The 19,855-nt window shown below is 37.0% G+C and overlaps 1 protein-coding gene and 1 non-coding gene across 3 annotated transcripts in view; one reads left to right on the top strand and one right to left on the bottom strand.

Moving 5' to 3' along the window:
- Srbd1 (S1 RNA binding domain 1) overlaps positions 1-19,855 on the top strand; it is a 227,160-nt gene that overhangs the window by 39,846 nt on the left and 167,459 nt on the right. For both annotated transcript variants that reach the window (XM_074049618.1, XM_020168980.2), the window contains exons 2-6: positions 1,415-1,494; positions 4,080-4,260; positions 6,891-7,265; positions 16,711-16,877; positions 19,174-19,291. In XM_074049618.1, the coding sequence (XP_073905719.1) occupies positions 1,415-1,494; positions 4,080-4,260; positions 6,891-7,265; positions 16,711-16,877; positions 19,174-19,291 (921 nt within the window). The remainder of the gene's footprint in view (positions 1-1,414; positions 1,495-4,079; positions 4,261-6,890; positions 7,266-16,710; positions 16,878-19,173; positions 19,292-19,855) is intronic.
- LOC141415125 (U2 spliceosomal RNA) lies at positions 19,324-19,514 on the bottom strand. Its single transcript, XR_012440150.1, has one exon. It is a non-coding gene; the product is annotated as a U2 spliceosomal RNA (small nuclear RNA).

The raw sequence follows: 19,855 nt of genomic DNA, 5'->3' as shown, positions 1-19,855 counted from the left end.
GTCATTTTTGCTTTTTTTCTAGCACTTTAGTAGTTTTATTTTGTGTGTTTTAAATGATTAGGTGTTGTAGAATATGTTTTTTTGTTCATGATGTGGAGGTAGGAATTGAACATTTGCTTTGTTCAGAGGAATAGCTGGTTGTCTCAATACCATTTACTGAATAATCCCTTTCGCCCTGACTTGGTTTGAATTATCATCTCTGTTAAACACTAACACCCTCTGTTTTATTATATATTTTTTATAGTGGCAAAATACACATAGCACAGAAATCATAATTACCCATTCCCTTATGATCAATAACTTGAGCTGCTTATTGAGGAAGCATTACCTACAGAATTTAAAACTCCATAAAAGAAAGTGAAGGAGAAGATGGAAATTATCCTGTATCCTTCCTAGAGACTGTTCTCCTTCTGCTTTTCTGTTCTGTCCCAGAGTTCTGTGCTTAATAGAGTGAGTTGAGCTATAGTTGCTGGGAGAAAATGTTCCCTTTTGTGACAACCCCTTGAGTATTTCTGTGAGGTATTACTTCCTCTCCTAAGTGGATGTTGGAACCAGAGGCATTAAAATTAATATGTGACTGGTTTAGGAACTTGTTTAAAGAGTTCCAAATATGTCAAAATTTAATGTAGTTTTTACAGGATGACACACATTCGTTAGGTAATAAATCTTATCAGCTTAAGTTTCTTTACTTCTTTTATTATGTAATACCTCTTGATATTTGTCTTAATATTTTAAAGAGCCTTTGAATCTAGTAAATATTTTAAGTGGCATAGTGATTACTCACTTTATTTAAGGATTAAGAACTTTTATTATAATGTGGTGGCTGCTTTATGTGATACTTAACCTTATAGACATGCCTCTACTTTGTACTGTAAGAAAATATAGAGGAAAGTTTCTTGTCTTTTGATATATAGTTTAGTAAAAGGGCTTTATAATTTGCTTACTTGATAGTATTACCATCAAATAATACTTGCAGAATACCTAAGTATGTAATTCTAAAAAACTAACAATTGTCACTATATTGGATCCTACATTTTTCAAAAGATAGTCCCCATTCATAAGGCATTCGAAACCTCTGGGAGGCTGTTATATGCATTTGTTTGTTTGTTTTTGAGCATAGGCTGGACTGGAATTTGCTCTGTAGTTCAGGCTGATCTTGAACTCATGATCCTTCTGCCTTAATTAGAGGCATGCACATCATGCCTGGCAGAGCTGCTCTATCAATCAGCAGCTATATAGCAAGGGAAAGCAGTGTTTGGAATTGTGAATAAGACTTTTTTTTTTTTCCTCCCCTATCACAGGTTTTCACAGCAGAGCTATTGGAGTGTTTGCTTTGAATGGTGCTTCATTTTGTAACCAAATGAAGTGATTAGGCTATTCAAGTCATACTGACTCCATGTTCCATTTCTTCCAGATGTCATCATTGCTAAGAAGAGCAAAAACACAGGTCCAGACTACAATATCCAAAGATGAATTTTCATACTTCTCTGAGTTGTAAGTGTATTGGTTTAATATGATGGTGGGGGAATGATGAATATTTTAAGGTATAACGCTTTCTGTCATTTACATATTTGTTGAGTCATTTAGGTGGAAGAAATCTGTGTTTTTTTCATTCATTCATGCAACAAATGTTTGTTGAACTCATTCTGTGTTCCAGACTGCATCTAATGTTCGTGATAAAGTGTTAAATAAAGAGAAAATAACCAACTAAATATATAACATATTTATAGTAGAACATAAGCTCCACAAGGGCAGGGAGTTTTTTTATATTGCTTTAGAGCAGAGTTTCTCAACCTCTGTACTGTTGACATGTGCAGGATAATTTTTGGTTGTAGAGGCTGTCTTTTGCTCTGTACGATGTTAGCAGCATCTGTGACCTCTACCCAGTAGATGCCAATAGCATCCCTTCCCTGTTATGAAAGTCAAAAATGCCTTAAGATAGTGTCAGATGTCTCAGGGGGTCAAAATTATCCCTAGTTGAGATTTTTTGCTGTAGCACACCATATTAGGTACTCTTAAGATATCAAGGAATGAGTGCTTAATGTTAGGTTATAATAAGTGCTGTAAAGAAAAATAAAGCTGGCAAGTGGCAGAGCATGGTGAGTAGGTTTGATGGAGGGGCATTTTGGATAGAATAGTGAGGATATTCTTTAAGAGATCTAAATCTAAATGACATTTGTGAATTCTGTGATTTGGAGAATGACCCCCAAAGGTTCATGTAAAAGCTTGGTGTCCAAGGTAGAGGTATTGGGAGCTGATGGGACCTTTAAGAGGTGAGGCCTAGAGGGAAGTGGTTAGGTCATTTGGGGCATACCCTCTTAGGGGACTGTGGGACTCTGACCTGTCTTCTTTTTCTTTATTCTTACCTCAAGATTGTGTACTTGTTCCAACATGTGTTTCTGCCTTTGCCACCTGCTGTCCTCCTTAGGTCCAAACCAAAGGGGCTGTCTGATCTTGTTCCTGAACCTCCAAGACTGAGCTAAACCATTTATCTTTATTAAGTTAGTTGCCTCAGATATTTGGGTGTAGTGATGCAAAACTGACTAACTCAGGAGTGCACCTCTCTCTGCAAAGGCCTTGAGGATTGTGTTCCACTGAGAGAGAGCAGCTAATACAAAGACCCTGAAGCAGGAATGAGTTGGGTGTGTTCAGAAAACAGCAAGGAGCCCAGTGTGGCCAGTTCAGAGTCATTGAGGCAGAGAGTGATAGGAAATGAGATTGGACTGGTAGGATCTGGGAGTCTATGACAAGGGCTAGGATTTTATTTGGAGTGGGTTCTGCCAAGGGCTCACATGTGATGGAGAATGATAGTTGACTAGCTGCCTCAGAACTGCTTCTTGTGTAACAAAATGATACCAATGCTTGTGTTTTATTCATAATAAGGAAAAGTCCTTTACTTTTGGCAATCTGCCCATGTGAAATAGGTTTAGTCAGTAGTTCTGCTTGTATGTTATGAGACACTGAGGTGGAATGATGATATCCTGCTTGATTTGTTAATAGAAGGGAACCTTAGTTTTCTAATTCCTTGGTTTTCACATTCTAGTTCCTTTGGAATCCATAGCTATTATGTTCTGATGGTTTTGTTTTTTGCTTAGTATCCGCCTGTGAAAAAAACTTGCCTTGAGGGTATTGGTGGTTTGACCTATCACAATTATGCTTTTCTGGAGCATAATTTTGCTAAGAAGCCATCCAATAAGGTTTTTGCCTCCAGACCTTTCAGAAACCAGACATCCCTATACACTAGTCTCAGTGAGGGAATTCATCATTTTTCCCACTAGTGCTGACCTTTTATATTAGGGTAAAAAATAGAATAAACCATGTTAGTGGGAGGGCTGTGTTCCTTCAACAGTGTTCACATGGCTGTTTTTTCTCCACTCTTGCTGTGAATTTGATTCTTGATTGTTAGAAAAATACGGTGACTGTACCTGGTCCAATCTAATCAGGATACACATCTATTCTGTGAAAGAGTAAAAATGGTTAGTAAAAATAGTTGGAAGGGTCTTGGTGCTGACCTCCTGTGTAATTTAGAGTGTTTATAGGGTCATTTCCCACTCCTTTCATTGAATCTAATAACTTAATACAATTTGAATGAATCTGATTAACACTTGGGAACTTACTTAAGTGCTTGTCAGTGTTAAAATTGAAAAGGTCATATTGTGCATGGTGGGACATAACCTAGGTAATAAGTGATTATTTCCTATATCATGAAGATATATGTGTGCATGTTTGTCAGGTAGGTGAGAAGAGAGTGGCGACACCTGTGATTTATAGTGTATGGTAGGGGAGGGTAGTTTTACATTGCCTCTGATCAGTTTCAGTTTTTAGTAATAACTTTTCATAGCCTGTGCTCATATCACTCACTCCATTTTATATTAAACACCTCCAACTTTATCACTTTTTTTTTTCTTTGCTCGTGCTAAAGTTTGAACTTAGGGCCTTATACTTGCTAGGTGGGTACTCATATCACTTGAGCCATGTGCCTCACCCTCTATCTTTTTTTTTTAAAGAAGCATTTGTTTGTCTTTTTCTTTTGACATTTGGTTTCATTTTTCCTGGACATTCTGTCAAATTACTCCTAGATCATCTGCCTCTGAAGAAGATGACAAGGAAGATAGCATCTGGGAGCCCCAAAAGAAAGTCCCAAGAAATCGTAAGCAGCTTGCTCCCAAGGAATCCAAACCAAAGAGGGCAGCACGGGCAAAGAAGAACACACCACAGTTGAGTGAGGGCTCAGAAGGTGTGGCTGTTAAGGAGGAGCAGGTAGGTGCTATAGCTAGATTGGGGCGGGATTTGAGGGAAGGCAGAAATGTTTTCCTTTTTCATTACACAGAGTAGGTCAAATCATGGAAATGACAAAAACTGTGGGGCAGTGGTATCACCTGTCACAGGTCTTAATAATAGCTACCATTAAATCCATGGTGTTTTTTCACCTACTTTCTTTTTCCTCTCCTAGGAGGTGAGTTAGTTGTGCTAGTGGTGGTTGTGATGGTGATATAAACAAATACTTAAGTGCTTACTGTTAGCCAGGCAACATGCTCCACATTTCACTCTTATGATCTTGCTTAATCTTTGCAACAATCATTGAGGCAGGTGCTGTTATTATCCTAATTTTATAGATTAGAGAGCAGAGACAAGAAATGTTAAGTGATTTGCTCACACAGATTGTAAGTGGTGCAACTGTGTTTCTAAGTCAGCATTTCAGGAACCAATATACCTCGCAAGGGTGTTTTTACATTAGCTCACAAGAGTGATGTATACAACCAGAGTGCTGGTTTAATAATTAATACTTTGAAGTAATCATCACAAGAACTGGAAATTCTTATGGCCAGTACTTTTTCTCCTTGGAGGCTGAAATAAGTAGGGAATTAAATAATCAGAAATTACTTGATGAGCACAGACTGAGAGAATAGGAGAATTAGATGATAAGTTCATTTGGTTTTATTGAATGACTGCTGTGGTCTTGGCACTGTGGTTGTCATGGTGACAGTCGAAGGGTTTAATTGCATGGAGCTAAAGTAGTCTGAAGTGTCCATTTCACAGCAGGCTCTCTTTCCATTGGAACCAAAGTACACAGAATTTATTGAGCTTTCTTCTCTTTTGTACATTTCTGGGGAAAATGCTGATCATATTTACTATTTTATAGTTCTCTTTTTTTCTGCTCCTTTGTGATTGACAACTCCCTTTATGATTGACACATTCTTTAGTTATCCCAATTCATTTGGTTAGATTATCAACTATTATAGGCTCAGAATCATTTTATCTTCATATCTCTACTCTGATCCATTATATTTCGAGTGTAAAATTTGATACTCCAGAGCTATCTAATATACATCATTTTCAAGTTTACATGGTGGTGGTGGGTAGGCATTGGATAGGAGTACTCTTATTGTAGGTTTTAATATTCATATATATAATTGATACAATATTCAATATATATTATTGATACAATATTATATATATAATATATATATATATATTGGTGGGACTAGGGTTTGAACTCAGGGCTTTGCACTTGCAAAGCATAAACTCTACCACTTGAGTCATACCTCTAGTCCATTTTTCTCTGGTTATTTGGGAGATGGGATTTCTTGAACTATTTGCCAGGGCTGCCCTTGAACTGAGTTTCAATTTTCCTGATTTCAGCCTCTGAAAGTAGCTAGGATTACAGGCTTGAGCCACCAGCTTCAATACTATAAATAGTAATTCTGGAAAAAATTTGAGAGAAGATTGAATTTTGACTGAAATTTTGTTTGGGAGTTGTTCGTGTTTGTTTGACTTAAGCGTCATCTGTGACACTCAAGTTTATTAGGAATAAGCTAGCATGTGAAACTGTAAGCTCCTTAAGGGCAGGCTCTTAATCTTATTTACCACTCTTTCCAGTGCTAAGATGAGTGCCATGTCTCTTTCCTTCACAGCTAAGCTGGCACATGGGTTGAAAGGGTGAGCAGTGGTGGTACAGAGTGGTCCTTGGATACCTGTGGAGACAACTGGGTAGACTCTTGTTAAAGAAAAATGTCTGCCATTAGCCTGCTGTCATTTTATTGCTTTTTTTTTTTTTTTTCTTTTTCATGGGATTGAGGTTTGAACCCAGGGCTTCATGTTTGCAAAACAGCCACTCTACCACTTGAGCCACACCTCCAGTCCAGCCTGCTATCATTTTGTGTTGTCCATCTTCTCAATGTCTGTATAAATAGGTGACAGGTGTAGCCTCTTGAATTTTGTGTGTGATTATTGCCCTTCTCTCTCTAAAAGGTTGACATTGATTATAACTTTTAATCTTGGTTTTCCTGGCAGTTGTAGACCTGTCCTTTGCTCATTTTTCAAAATCAAACCTTATTTCTAAATAATTCACATATATGTGTAACAAATAATAGAGATTCCATGTATTCTTTATCTGATTTGCCCAATGGTAAAAGTTTAGTTATTTCACATAGGTGGAGTAAAATATCATAATCAAGGTATTAAAATTAATAAAATCCACTGATCTTATTTTAATTTCTCCAGTTTTACTTGTATCCATTTATGTGTATGTTTGTGTGTATGTGTTTAGTTCTCTGGAATTTTATCACTTGGATAGGTTTGTGTATCCAGCACCATAATCCTTAGTGTTACCCTTTCATAGGCACACCCACCTCCTGCCTGCCTCCCCTTCACTCATGTCTTACTCCTAGCAACTACTAATCTGTTCAGGAATGTCCTATAAATATAATCGTATAGTATGTAACTTTGAGATGGGCTTTTCCCCCCCACTCAACATAGTTCCAAGTTTTTGTATGTGTCAGTACTTTGCTCTTTTTCATTTCTATAATAGTATTTCAGATATTTGAGAAGCGTTCCAGGGCAATTAGTTTTTAATCTAATTCTCATGTCTTCTCTTTGTGGTTTGATAGAATTGTCCTGTGGCTGTTGCTGATGTTGATTTGGAAGAGAGAAAAAGTAAGAGTAAATTGGATGCTGCACAGACTCTGAAAACAGCAAAGACAAAGCAGAAAACTTCAGCTCAGAGGACCAAAAAGGTGAAAGCTGATGAAGAAACCAGCAAAGCTGGCACGTTAGAGAGTGGAAGTAGTAATACGGAGACACCGTCAACAAGTACCATGTGGGAAGGTGTGTGCAAGAAAGAGGAGAATGATGATTTCACATTTGGTCAGTCCCCATTAAAGAGAATGAAGACTGAAACATGTCCTCAGGGGCAGCCTGTCAAGTTTCCAGCGAGTGCCAACAATATTAAAGAGGAGGTGGAAATGAATTGGGACATAGTACAGGTATGTGCAGCCATTTCCTGTCACTTACTTGCTTTTTTTCCTTCCTTCCTTCCCTCCTTTCTTTTTCTTCCTTCCTTCCTTTCTTTCTTTTTGATGAGACTGGGATTCAAACTCAGGGCTTCTTGCTCACGAGCTCTACCACTTGAGCCATACCTCCAGTCCATTTTGCTCTAGTTATTTTGGAGATGGGATCTTGCAAACTATTTGCCTAGGCTGGCCTCAAACCTTGATTCTCTGGATCTTAGCCTACCAAATACCTAGGATTATAGGCATGAGCCACTGTTGCCTGACTTACTTAGTTGCTTTGATTCTTTTCTTTTTGATTAGCATAGGGGTGGTGCTGTCTAAGAGAAGGGTTGGGAATTTTGGATTCTTCTTTTAGTTTTGTTGGTGATTTCCAGAATCAAGCTTTGGCCACTGGTTCTTTTCTTGTGTCCACTATTTTGTATTATGGCTTATCATCATTGTTCTCTGGTTAAGAGCTGTGACTTCAGTCAGGAAGGGTCTTTGCCATGGTGCCTCAGTACACATAAGCTATGCCCCAGCAGCTTGGGTCCTTAAAGGTTGATTGTTAAACTTGCTTTGTGCTTGGACCGTATTTCCCAATAACATCAGTGCAGGTGATTAGGTCATTGGCTGTTTATATGTTTATTTAACCCTTGGTGTACTGTAACATGCTATGAGCAAGAACTAGCAATTTCTTTGAAAGAGAATTCTATAAGAATTCCAACTTGAGGTACCAGAATTATATCTCTATAGGGGAAATTAAATTTCCCATAGGTTGTTTTTTTTTACTTTTTGTTTTTTTTTCCCAGCTGGTTTTGGAAATGGTAGAAAAGACCAGAAGAGAATGGTTCTTAACCTTTTGTCTCTTCCTACACATTCTGGGACCATTTCAGGGTAGATGGCAATGGCTTTTCTTGCTATTGTCTGTCTTTGGGGAACTTGGTATGTATATATCCTTCTTTTTCCATGAAATGCTGTTGTACAGCCCAGCGCATCTGCTGGATCCTGATACTTCTTCTCATCTGGGACTGTTTGTGTGTCACTTTTTGTGTTGAGTAGAATGTTTTTTTATCCATGATACCTTTTCTGTTACTACTAGTCTCATGTCACCAGTAATTTTTAATTATGATTGTTTTTCTCTCTGGCCTACGAAGGGATAGAATGTTGCCTCACAGCTTTTTTCTCACTCTTGTTCCTGAACTAAATAGTGCAAAGTACCATGGAGAAACAGTATACCTAAGCTCCTTCTTACACTTTCATTTTCTTTATTTATTTAGACCCACAGGCAATGTTTGCAAAGTATGGGTCATGGACCACCTGCACCCAGAAAGCTTTCCTCTTTTTCTTTTTTGGTGGCACTGAGGTTTGAACTCAGGGACTCATACTTGCTAGGCAAGTGCTCTACCATTTGAACCATGCCTCCAAATCCTGAAGGCTTTCTTGAAATGCAGAGTCTTTGGTCCCAAATGAGACTTAAAAGGGCAGGTGGACATATCCTACTTCCTTTGCCTTGCTGTTCACTAACACTGTTAAACTTACTTCTTTTATTGACATAGACCCACCTCTAGCAGTAGATAATGTGTAGGAAGGAAAGAAGGAGGCTTCAAAGACCAAAATGATTTTTTATTTTTTTGAGGGGCAATACTGGGGTTTGAACTTAGGGTCTTGTACTTGCTAGGTAGGTGCTCTACCTATTGAGCTACTCCGCCAGTCCCCCAAGTCTCTCATCTTTGAGACTTGGTAATAAGTTACTTATAATGAAGAGCTACTCACTCCTAGGACACTTTGCTTCCTACCCTATTCTCTAATCTTTGTTACAGAGGAAGAGATGAAAATGGCCTTTCCTTAGCCATTTGTTCCTAGAGTAGAAGTAATAGAAACTTGTTTGTAATGAGCAGAAAAGAGTTTAATACCAAAGCAACAGGGGCCTCTCAAAAAACAAAAGGGACGGATTGTGATCAAGTGTCCCAAAGAACTCTAACTGAAAATTGTGGGAACTTGGAGAAGATAACCTCACCTACTTCTGCTGCTTTTCCTTTGAGTTACTTTTTTCTCTCAGCAGATCTAATTTCTTTGTTTCTTTAAGGAGGATGAGTGATGACAACTCCCCAGTTCATTTACCATTAGTTTTATTAGTTAGGTAGATTTACTAATTAATCCTGTTTTCTAATTCCAGATTTCAGGAAGAGAATCTGATTGATTGAACTTGGGCCAGGTATCCATCTTTGGTCCAGTGCCCTAGGTGCACAGTCTTATCATATTGTGGAAATAAACACCTGTGTGTCTGGGGTGGTGGTGGGTGAGGAAGGCTGGGGAAAGGAGGATATTTGTGGGCCACCTGAAAGTATCTATTTCAGGATCAACCTTTAAAATGTAAATTTATAAATCTAGGTGATGATCAAGTTCTTAATGAAGATTTACATAGGTTTCTTTCTTTTTCTTTTTCAATAACTAATAACACCTAGAAATGTTTGTTTACAGATTTAATTGAAAAGGGATAGTAAAAAATACTTGCTATCTATTTAGAGATGGCTGTGTGTTAGATTTCATACCAGCCACTTGATTATTACATTCTTTTACTTATTCATTGTCATGAGAGATTATTAGAAATAATGGGTAATCTAAAAATCAATTATAGCTAGGATTAGATTAGACAGAAAGCATTCTTGTTTATATAGTAGGGGGCTTAAGAGAAATAACTCAAAGTGTCTTTAAAATTTAGTTTCTGTATGTTGTGTTCTGTCTCTAATACCAAAACTATAACCAAAGTTTATTTCTGATTTATAAGAGAAGAAAGTTTGTTCTGAGATTTTTTTTCAACCTGGACTTTAAATTTTTTGTTAGAAAAGATTAGCTGGGCTCACTAATAACTTCTTTAATATCAATAAGATAGCAGGTTTTTAGAAAATACATTTCAAGAGAAAGATCAGATTACTCGGTCAGTAGAATGAGGAGGGAAAAGTACAGTGAGATACAAGGACCCAGCTGCCAGAGGTGAGTAGCAAAAAAAAAGTAGGAAGAAAAGCTTGGCCTATTTGGAGAATATAGGCATACTCTCTTCACTTTTAGCTCCAGGCAGTTTCCCCTCCCCTTACTGGAAGTGATTTTTAACAACCAGAGCTTCATTTGGGTGCTCCTTGTCTGTGAGTTGGGAAAATGGTTGTCACAGCTGCCCCTTTGCTGAACAACTTGATGTCAGCTGGTAAGCCCAGCATTCTCTAGGTGAGTTTGAGGAGACTTGGTGGGAAACTAAAAATGAATAGTTAGGTTTGGGTTGTTTTTATTTAACCAAATGCAGTCATCTTTCCCTAACTTTTAAAGAAAATTCTTTTGGTACATTGGATTTTCTCTCCTATTCTTTTAAAATTGCCCTATAAAAAAAGAAACTATGGGAAAGAAAATTATTTTGTGTTAAAACTTACTCCTGGGCTGGAAGTGTAGCTCAAGAAGTAGAGTGTCTGCCTAGCAAACATGAGGCCCTACGTTCAAACCCCAGTAGCACTAAAAACAGAACAAAATAGAACAAAAAAACCCCCCAAAAACCAAAACCATACTCCTACTTCTAATCATGGTCGAGAATAGTGGCAGTTGTTGGAAGAACAGGAAAATGAGAAGAATGAGAGTCAATAATACCAAGTTAGAAATTCAGGAGGGTCTTAAACATTTAGATAAGGACCAAACTGAATGAAATGCCTATAATATATATATTATCTGCCACAAAATATATGTCTAAGGTTTTGAGGAAATCTGAAAATTGATTATATAGAAATTATTAATTATGTCTAACTGGACAATTTGGAAATGTTATATGTCTCCCCCATTTAGTGGGCTACTCCCTGTGATCCCTGCCTACTATCATGCCTTGGTCCTTTGATTTTTCTCTTCAGGTGTGTTTTTAACTCTGAAAACTCTATTGCTTTTTCAGGAACATCACCATCATATTTGGGAAGAGAGAGCTCTATAGCAACACTTGATTTATTTTCAAGCCTAACTTATGAACATGCTTTCTGTCCATTTCCTGATCACGGGCTGGGGATCACCAGACCTCTTGAGCAGAAGCACTCTATTCTTTTTCATCCCTTTTCCCCAAACTAGAAATGTATGGTCACCATCAGAAACTTGTTTTTATTAAAATCCATTATGCAAATAAGTTATAAACATCATGCACTTTATAAGAATTTGAAGAACTGACTAGCTATAGTAAATTGTTAAAAATTAAACTGCTCCAAAGTTGTGATTACTTTTATGTAGTTTATTTTAAGGCTGGTGGGCATAGAAGAGTGGAGCAATTGTGTATATATTAGTCACATTTGCTAAATTAGGGAGAACAAGGAAACAAAAAATTTTGTAATAGCCGTTTTCCCCTTTGTTTCAAGAGATGATATGGGATTATGTGGGTGAAAAAGACCAGGCATGGGATGACAAAAGTAGGGAAAGAAGTGGGATGAAGAGGTGGCCTATGTCTCTAATGCAGTACCACTGGGTATGGTTAACCTGTTTGTCACCAGAGAGATTAAATAAAAGAAATTATGATTGTATTTTTTTGTTATTGTAATTTAGCTGGTAGTATTTGTTGTGGGAGTTTAAAATTGTTTTTGATGTCTAGCATGCAAATGGGAAATAGCACCTAAGTGTACAGCCCAGGAATGCTCCAAAGTGTAGCCATGTAAGCAGCTCCAGGTCAGGAAACAACAATCCTGCTTCCTACCCTTTTCTAATTTCCCCTTCCCTGTTCTATAAACACTCTTCTGACTTCTAGCAGCATACATTAGTTTTTTCTTCTTCAGTCTTTAAAGGAACCTTTTGTCTGTGTAATAAACAAGATATAATGAACTCTAGGTAAAGGTAGAAAGAACAGCAGGAATCAGCAGCATTTAAGAAGGGAGGTGCTGGTTTGGGGGTGATACTGAATAGAAAATTCTCTCAATTTTACTCACTAGAGAGTCAGTTCTGATGTTAGTTCTCTTAAAATGCAGATGATGCCTGGATGATTAAAGCTAGAGTAGATTTGCTAATGCCCAGATGTTTTCTTTTTAATTGAGGGAGTAAATTTTAGGACATTTTGGGGGAAGGTTTTTGACAGCTAGAGGGCAGTCTAAAGACACTGTGTCTTACCTGCAGTAATGCTGAGGAAAATTAGTGAGGCAATTTAAATAATTTTTCCTGGAAAATCATCTTGCTTTTCATATAGATTGAATTTTTGAAGAGGTAATGTAACCTGTGGGATTGGGACAATTTACGTAATTTATTTAGGCCTTAGTTTTTGTGTCTATAAGATGGGAATAATCATACCCATCTCATATAATTTAATGAGTTAATAGTGAATGTCTAAGAGTAGTTAGAATATAAGTGTTAGTATAAAACAATAGTCACAAAATACCTAAGTCTTAGAGGTTAAAAAAAATCTCAAGAATGTCTTCTTTAAAATCTTTGTTTCATATCTACAAGTTTATTTAAAAATATTAAAGTAATTAATGTGAGTAGTTTAAAAGTAAAGACTACAATAGTGTCCTGCCCTGTACATCCCTATCCCTAAGGCTTGCTCTCTACTTTTCTCTGTTGTTTACCTTATTTTTCTAAAACACAAGACTGTCAGGCCATAACCCAGAGCTTCTGACTTAGTCTATTTAGGTGGTACCCAAGAATTTGCATTGCTGACAAAATCTTAGATGATGCTTATGTTGTTAGTTTGGGGATGACAACTGTGAACCACCACTGTAGTCCATAGATTTCATCCATTTTTCACATGTAACAGCTAGGGGTTGAGTCAGTAACTGAAACTAAACAATAAGCAGATTAAGTGGTTGAATGACTTATTAAGCAATAAGTGGTTGAATGGCTTCCTTCTGAGCACAGGATAAAGTTCATTCTTTATAGAATTTCCATCTAGCCCCAGCCAACTTTCCATTTCTCATCTGATTTCAACATCACAACATACATTTCAGCATTACTGAACTTTTGGCAATGTAAAACAATGTGCCATATTTCTCATCACTAACTTCTGATACGCAGTTCTTTCTTCTGAAATTACTGTCCCTCATTTAGCTGTCTGAAGGTACCTTCATTTACTTGTTGCTTTTGCATCACCGCATTCCTACACTCTTAAAACGGTATGTATATGTTCTGTCAGAATCCAAATCACACTGGATTTTCACTGTTTACTGTCTGTCTTCTGTTAGCTTGTTAGCTCCTTGGGACTTTGTGTGTGTGTGTTTTGGTACTGAAATCAAACTCAGGACTTCACATATGTTGGGTAAGTATTCTACCACTGAGCCACACCCCAGTACTGGGACTTAGTTTTTTTGTATCTTAATTATCACTGCTTTAGTATGGCTATTGGCATGTGATAGGAACTAAAATAAATGTTTGACTAAATCAATATAGAAGACATGTGGAGTGATGACTGCTCATATGTAGTTTTGTTAGCTTTAATTTGCATAAGCAGCAGCATGTACTCCCTTAACACATAGTGATGCTATCTGGATTTGTTAGGAGCCAGTACTATCCAGCTGTAGGCCTGGAGACTTAACTGTCTTAGATTCCTTTTCCTTACGTAGCTGAACTGGTTTAGAGTAGTGGAAGCCCATGGGGTGCTCTAATAATCCACACAGTTCCAAAATGATGACATTTTGATTGTTCTCACCTCTCAGCATCTTTCAGAATTTTGCATATTTTTTAAGGACCAATTGAAGTGCTAGCCCTGCAGCAAACTTCCCTTGCTTATCCCATGGAAAGCTTTCTCTTCTCTGTAAGTGTGGTATCGCTTAATGCTTGGCATGTGTGTTTTATCTATATTATTTTCATTAATGTTTTATCTTCCCTTTTAGGTTGCTAACTCCTTTTAGGACGGTGAAAATCTAGGGCTAAGCTTAAAAATATGCTACAGTGGTTGGGCTTTTACCAATAGATAGATATGAGTCACTAGAGTGTATATTCAAAAAAAGAAAAGAGAAAATAAGGGGCTTGATTATAACTGTATTTTAGAAATATTTAATGGGAGGCATAGAGAACAACAGTGACAACAACAGCAACAAACTGTTAGATGATTCAGATAAAAGATGCTATTTAATGTAAAAAGAGGATGGAATAGAATAGACATCTTAGAAATTTCATTTCCTCCTTGATGATAATTACTTGGGTGTGATAGAGCACACACCATGATACCGAGGCCATTGATTAGGATATTCTTCCTTACAGTAAGAGAAAATCTATCTCAAAACTAATTTGAGCAATAAAGGAGATTTATGGGCTTATGTTAAGTTAGGGTCAGTGCACTGAAATGATCTCTGCTATTCTCTTAGCACTACCATCCTCTTAACACTAAAATAGCTACAGCTTCATGCTTTTACTTTAATAAGCTGTATTTCTCCAGAGGAAGAAATTATACTGAGGCCCGGAGTTCCAGCCCAAGTCTTGAGCTTCATGTTGATTGAGTTAATCTCTCTGGCTGTTAAATCTTTAAAAAGAACAGCAAAAAATAATTTATTATGTGACCCAGATATTGTGGACCTGGGGCTGAAATACATGTATAATAAGGAGGTAACTACAATATTAGAGGAGATAAGCACAACATCCTCTAAAGTTTCTGTGGAAGATAGTGATGATGTTGATTGTAATAGGAAACAGGAAACATTACAAGTTTGAGAGAGAAAATACTAGTGAATTTGATTGGGGGCAAGGAGTGGTCAGGAGAGATAACAAGAAAGAGGAGAATTTCTGAGTGAGGGAACAGCTCCATGAAGGCCTTTCAAGAGAGAAGCAACTGGACTCATTCTAGAACTGAGAGAAGGCCATTGGGCTTGCTGCTAATGATGTAGAGGAAACTGTGAGATGAAGTTTTAGAGGGAGGGTGATGTCTTTTTGGTTATGGTAAGAAGTTCAAATTCCAAATGCAATGGGAAATGAGTGGCAAATATGACTAGTCAAATAACATGATCCAATATACACCTTTAAAAGAATATTCATGATGTTTTACAGAAAGAAATAGATAAGACTCAGGGACTGTAGAAATAGTAAAGGCTATCTCCTTAGTTTATAATAAAACTATACTGGGGTGTGGGGCAGAAGAAATGAAGAGACTAAGGAAATATTTTGTAATTAGAGTCAACTCTTATGATGGATTTAATTTAAAAGTTAAAGGAAGAGTTTTCTGTCTTGAACTAGTTTTCAAGTAGACATTACATGGGGAAAACTGGAGGACAGATAAGGTGAAAGGAAAATCAACTTTGCTAATACAAAGTTGAGAAGCTCTTTATTTCTGAGAAAATATTTTAAATAGTTGGCTAAATGGATCTGGTGCTCATGTGGGCTTTTCTTTTCAGTTTTGGTAGATCTTGGGCATCAGGTTCTTTACTCTGAAAAAGTTGCTTAGGTTTTCAGAGTAGTTACTGAAATTGCATTTTATTCTTTTTCTTCACTGGGCTGACTTTTCTAAACTTTTCTGCTTATATGCACATTTTGCTGAGACTTAAAAACTAATTATTAAAAAATAATTATTTTGACTATTTTGTATCTGTGCATGATAGGAAGTTCAGAAGATACAGTTGGACCTTCCTATTGTCAATTAATCAGTTGCCTTTCCTGGAAGCAAGCTGTGTTCCTCATTCTTATAAATCATTCCATACCAGTATATAGAGAGCTGCTTTTAATGGTTGCATGGTGTTCTGTTGTACAGGCATATCATTTATTTACAAGTTTCCCATTGTAAACTTAGATTTTGACAACTTTTACTATGCTAGGATTAGTTCTTTAGTTTATATAAAGAATATATTTGCACGAGGTATGGTGGTGTGCCCTGTAATTCCAGCTACTCAGGAAGATCACTGTTCAAGGCCAGGCTGGGCAAAGTTAGCATGAGACCCTATCTGAAAAACAAACTAAAAAAGCAAAGCAATGCCGGGTACCTGTGACTTATAGCTACAATCCTAGCTACTCAAGAGTTAGAGATCAGAAGAATGGCGGATCAAAGCCATCCCTGGGCAAATAGTTCGTGAGACCCTATCTCGAAAAAACCCATCACAAAAAAGGGCTGGTGGAGTGGCTCAAGGTGTAGGCCCTGAATTTAAAACCCAGCACCGTGGAATTTGATGCTGTGCTTTTGACTGGATTTTATTGAGTTAATGTAATGACTGTTTGCATTATGATTGCCAGTACATCTATGTAATTTATATAGTTGTTCTTTTTTAAAAACTACTGCAAGTGGTTTCTAAGTAATTGGAGAACAGTGCTTAATACTATATTTGACACTGGGTATGGTGGTGCACACCTGTAATCCCAGCACTTGGGAGACCAGAGGTAGAAGAATCACAAGTTCAAGTTCAGCATGGAGTTCATTGCAACACCTTGTTTCAAAAAATAAAGTGCTATACTTGAAACTCTATATTATAACATAGACACTTAATGTTAAGTATTTTCAATCACTATTATCTTTAATTTTCAGGTTTTATCTGAGAGAACTAATATTGAACTTTGGGTTTGTGCCAACATCATTTGTCTCTTTAATGATGATAACACAATTCCCTTCATTGTGCGCTATCGGAAAGAGCTCATTAATAATCTTGATGCTGATTCCTTGAGAGAAGTTCGACAAACCCTAGAGGAGCTACGGTAAGAATACCTGGGAAGGGATGAGCCTAATGTAGGGGATAGAGGCTGTGTGGGCCAATGGGGAGAAACAGGGAAGAAGTAAATGATAACATTTTTTTTGACAGTTCTAGGGTTTTGTTTCCTTGGATTATTGTGATCTGAATATAGTCTTTTGACAAAGAGTCAGGTCTGTTTTACTTATTTGAGAGTGTATGGAGTCCCTCTGCTGGTGTGTGTATGTATAGCATGGGCCTATATTAACAGAAAGGTGATTTGTAGTAAAAGTGTATATACCTCAGGGTGAATGTCTCATGAACACCCTTCCCCAACCTCTCTTCTATCCATGATCCTCCTAATCACCTTCTGGATAGCTAGGATTATAGGTGAGCGCCACTGTGCCCAGCCCTAAGCTCAGCATTTGTATTAGTAGAGCATTGGTTTTCAATCTGTTAATTGCTGCTATACATGAGAAGTGAATCCAATTTAACAAGTTATACTTAAAAAGCAAAATAGAGAATAGAAAATGTAAGAGTGCAGTTTATCTGGTGGAGGTAAATATTGTTTCTTGTAACATTTTTTGAATTATATTTATGAATGTATATACTGAGTTGCAAGGTAAAAAGTGTTACTGTTATAAAGTGAATTAATATAATTATGAACAGTAAGAAAAGTTTCTTGCATTTTTCTCTAAAGTTGCCTCTCAACTTCTTTATATGTATGTCAATAGGATTTTGGCTTTTGTCAAAATGATCCTGGTGGTCTTTAGCCTTTATAAAAAGTTTTGGGCTACCAGAATTACAAAAGACATACAGATTATAATCTAAGGACTGCATATTCTTTCCTTTACTTAGCAATCTTCTTTCTTTAGTTTAAGAAATATGTAATTATATTTGATTTTCTTTTCCATCAATCATTTTAAGTAGTTCATGTTATCATCTCTAATGTTTGGCCATCCTGTTACCAATATCATTATTGGACAGATTCTATAAGTGGGACAGGTAATGAAATAGGATGGGAAGCATTACCTATAATAATAGGATTGTATATTCACAGTGAAAACCATTGTAAAGTGGGAATTACTGTGCCCACCCTTGTCCCTACTTGTGTGTTGGTTTCTGTACATCGGTTCCTTGTTCTTTTTAGTGGAGAATGCAGTCCTGGTTCTTCTTAGTGGAGAATGGTATTTAAAAACCAATTGTGACTAAGTATGCCCATCTTGAGCAGTGATGCTCCAATAGCGATGAGCAAACCTAATACCCATAACTTGATTTCTAAGTGCCAGCTTTCTGATTCCTAGGGCTGAGACAGGGAAAGTAAAAGGTGAATCTGAAATATCTTATGGCAGAGAATAAGGAAGTACCCAAAGGATGAGGAGGACATGTTGACAGAATACAGCAGCTAACTTGAAGGAGTTACTTGTGGCCAAATCTGGGACAATGTGAGCATTAAGATAAGTGGCAGAAAGGGTATGGGACATGGCTCAAGGAGGCCCTGATTTCAAGCCCCAGTGACCCACCTCCAAAAGAAATGATAGCAATGGATTTTCACCACTAAATCAAATAAGAAACCACGTCTATAAATAAATCAGTGAATAAATTGAAAGCCTAATAAGGAATGGGCTAATAGTCTCAAAATACCATTCTACAAAATATTCATGATTTGCAAAGGGATAAAGAGTTCTGGTATCATGGGGAAACCCACAGACACCACTTAGTCAAATGATCAAAGGTAATTAGTAATAGGACAAATAAAAAAATCATTTGTCACCTAATAAAATGTAGTGAGAAGGACACAGTGGTACTTCTGTGATATAGCTGCAAGGAAGCACCACCTGAATTTAATTGTAAGGAAATAATTAGAGGAACTCAATCTTCAGGATATTCTACAAAATAATTGGCCTTTAGCATTCTGAATCAAAGAGAATCAAGGAGAGTCAAGGAGAGCCTGAAATACTGTTTTAGCTTGAAAGTGACTAGACACATTGCAGCTAGATGCAACTCATGGTTCCAAAGTAAATCCACTACAAAGGGCATTACTGACACTGTTGGTAAACTGGAAAAAGGCCTCAGGTCTGAGGATTATATAATAGCAATATATCAGTAATAGTTACCTAAGATTGATGGTTACATTGTGATTTTTGTAGAAGATTATTGTTTGTACGAAGTGCATACTAAAGCATTTGGGGTGATACTGTCAAAGAGCCAGAGGAAAAGGATTCTTTTTACCTTTACCTGCAACTTCTGTATAAATGTGAGAGAGCTCAAAGAGAAAGTTTTGATGTATAGGTCTTGTGTACTACAAAACTTTTTATTTTCAGGGCTGTTGCAAAGAAAGCTCATAGTACAATCCAGAAAATTAAGAAGGATGGGAAGATGTCTGAGTGCTTATTGAAAGCCTTGTTGAACTGTAAAACTTTTGAAGAACTAGAACATGTGGTAAGGAAGTCTTTTTTTATTTAAATCCCACAGAGAGGTGCACCATTCTTGGAGGTACCGCACTATCAGGTCGATGTGTGGAGTGGATGGAGCAAGCTCCTATTCCATCTTCCTGTTTCAAAAATCCATTTAATATATTGTCCTTGGATAGAGGACATATCAGATAACAAACTGATAAGAATAGATACTACACTTGATCTTAGCCAAAAGTCCGAGAAGTGATTGGAAAGGAAATCTTTTTATCTTTTGATGTAATAACTAATATATTGTGATTTGAGTCTTTATATAATTAAAAAAGGCTAAGGCATAAAAAGCTAAAGTCATTAGCCACCATTATTCAGTTCATCAAAATACTTATCCTTTATTCAATAAATATTGATTGCATGCTTTTTTTTTCCTGCCAGGCACTTGGGTTTACAAATTCAGATAATACATAGTTCTTGTCCTCAAAAGAATTCCCATTTGAGTGAGGGAGAATAGATTATACCAATGTGAAACGTAAGGATGAGTGCTGAACTGGAGCTCTAGACACAGAGTCTTCAGCCCGTAGTTGGTAGCTGGCCC

The sequence above is a fragment of the Castor canadensis genome, chromosome 12, assembly GCF_047511655.1.
Source record: "Castor canadensis chromosome 12, mCasCan1.hap1v2, whole genome shotgun sequence".
In the NCBI taxonomy this organism is placed as follows: domain Eukaryota; kingdom Metazoa; phylum Chordata; class Mammalia; order Rodentia; family Castoridae; genus Castor; species Castor canadensis.
This window is presented reverse-complemented; position numbering and strand designations above follow the sequence as displayed.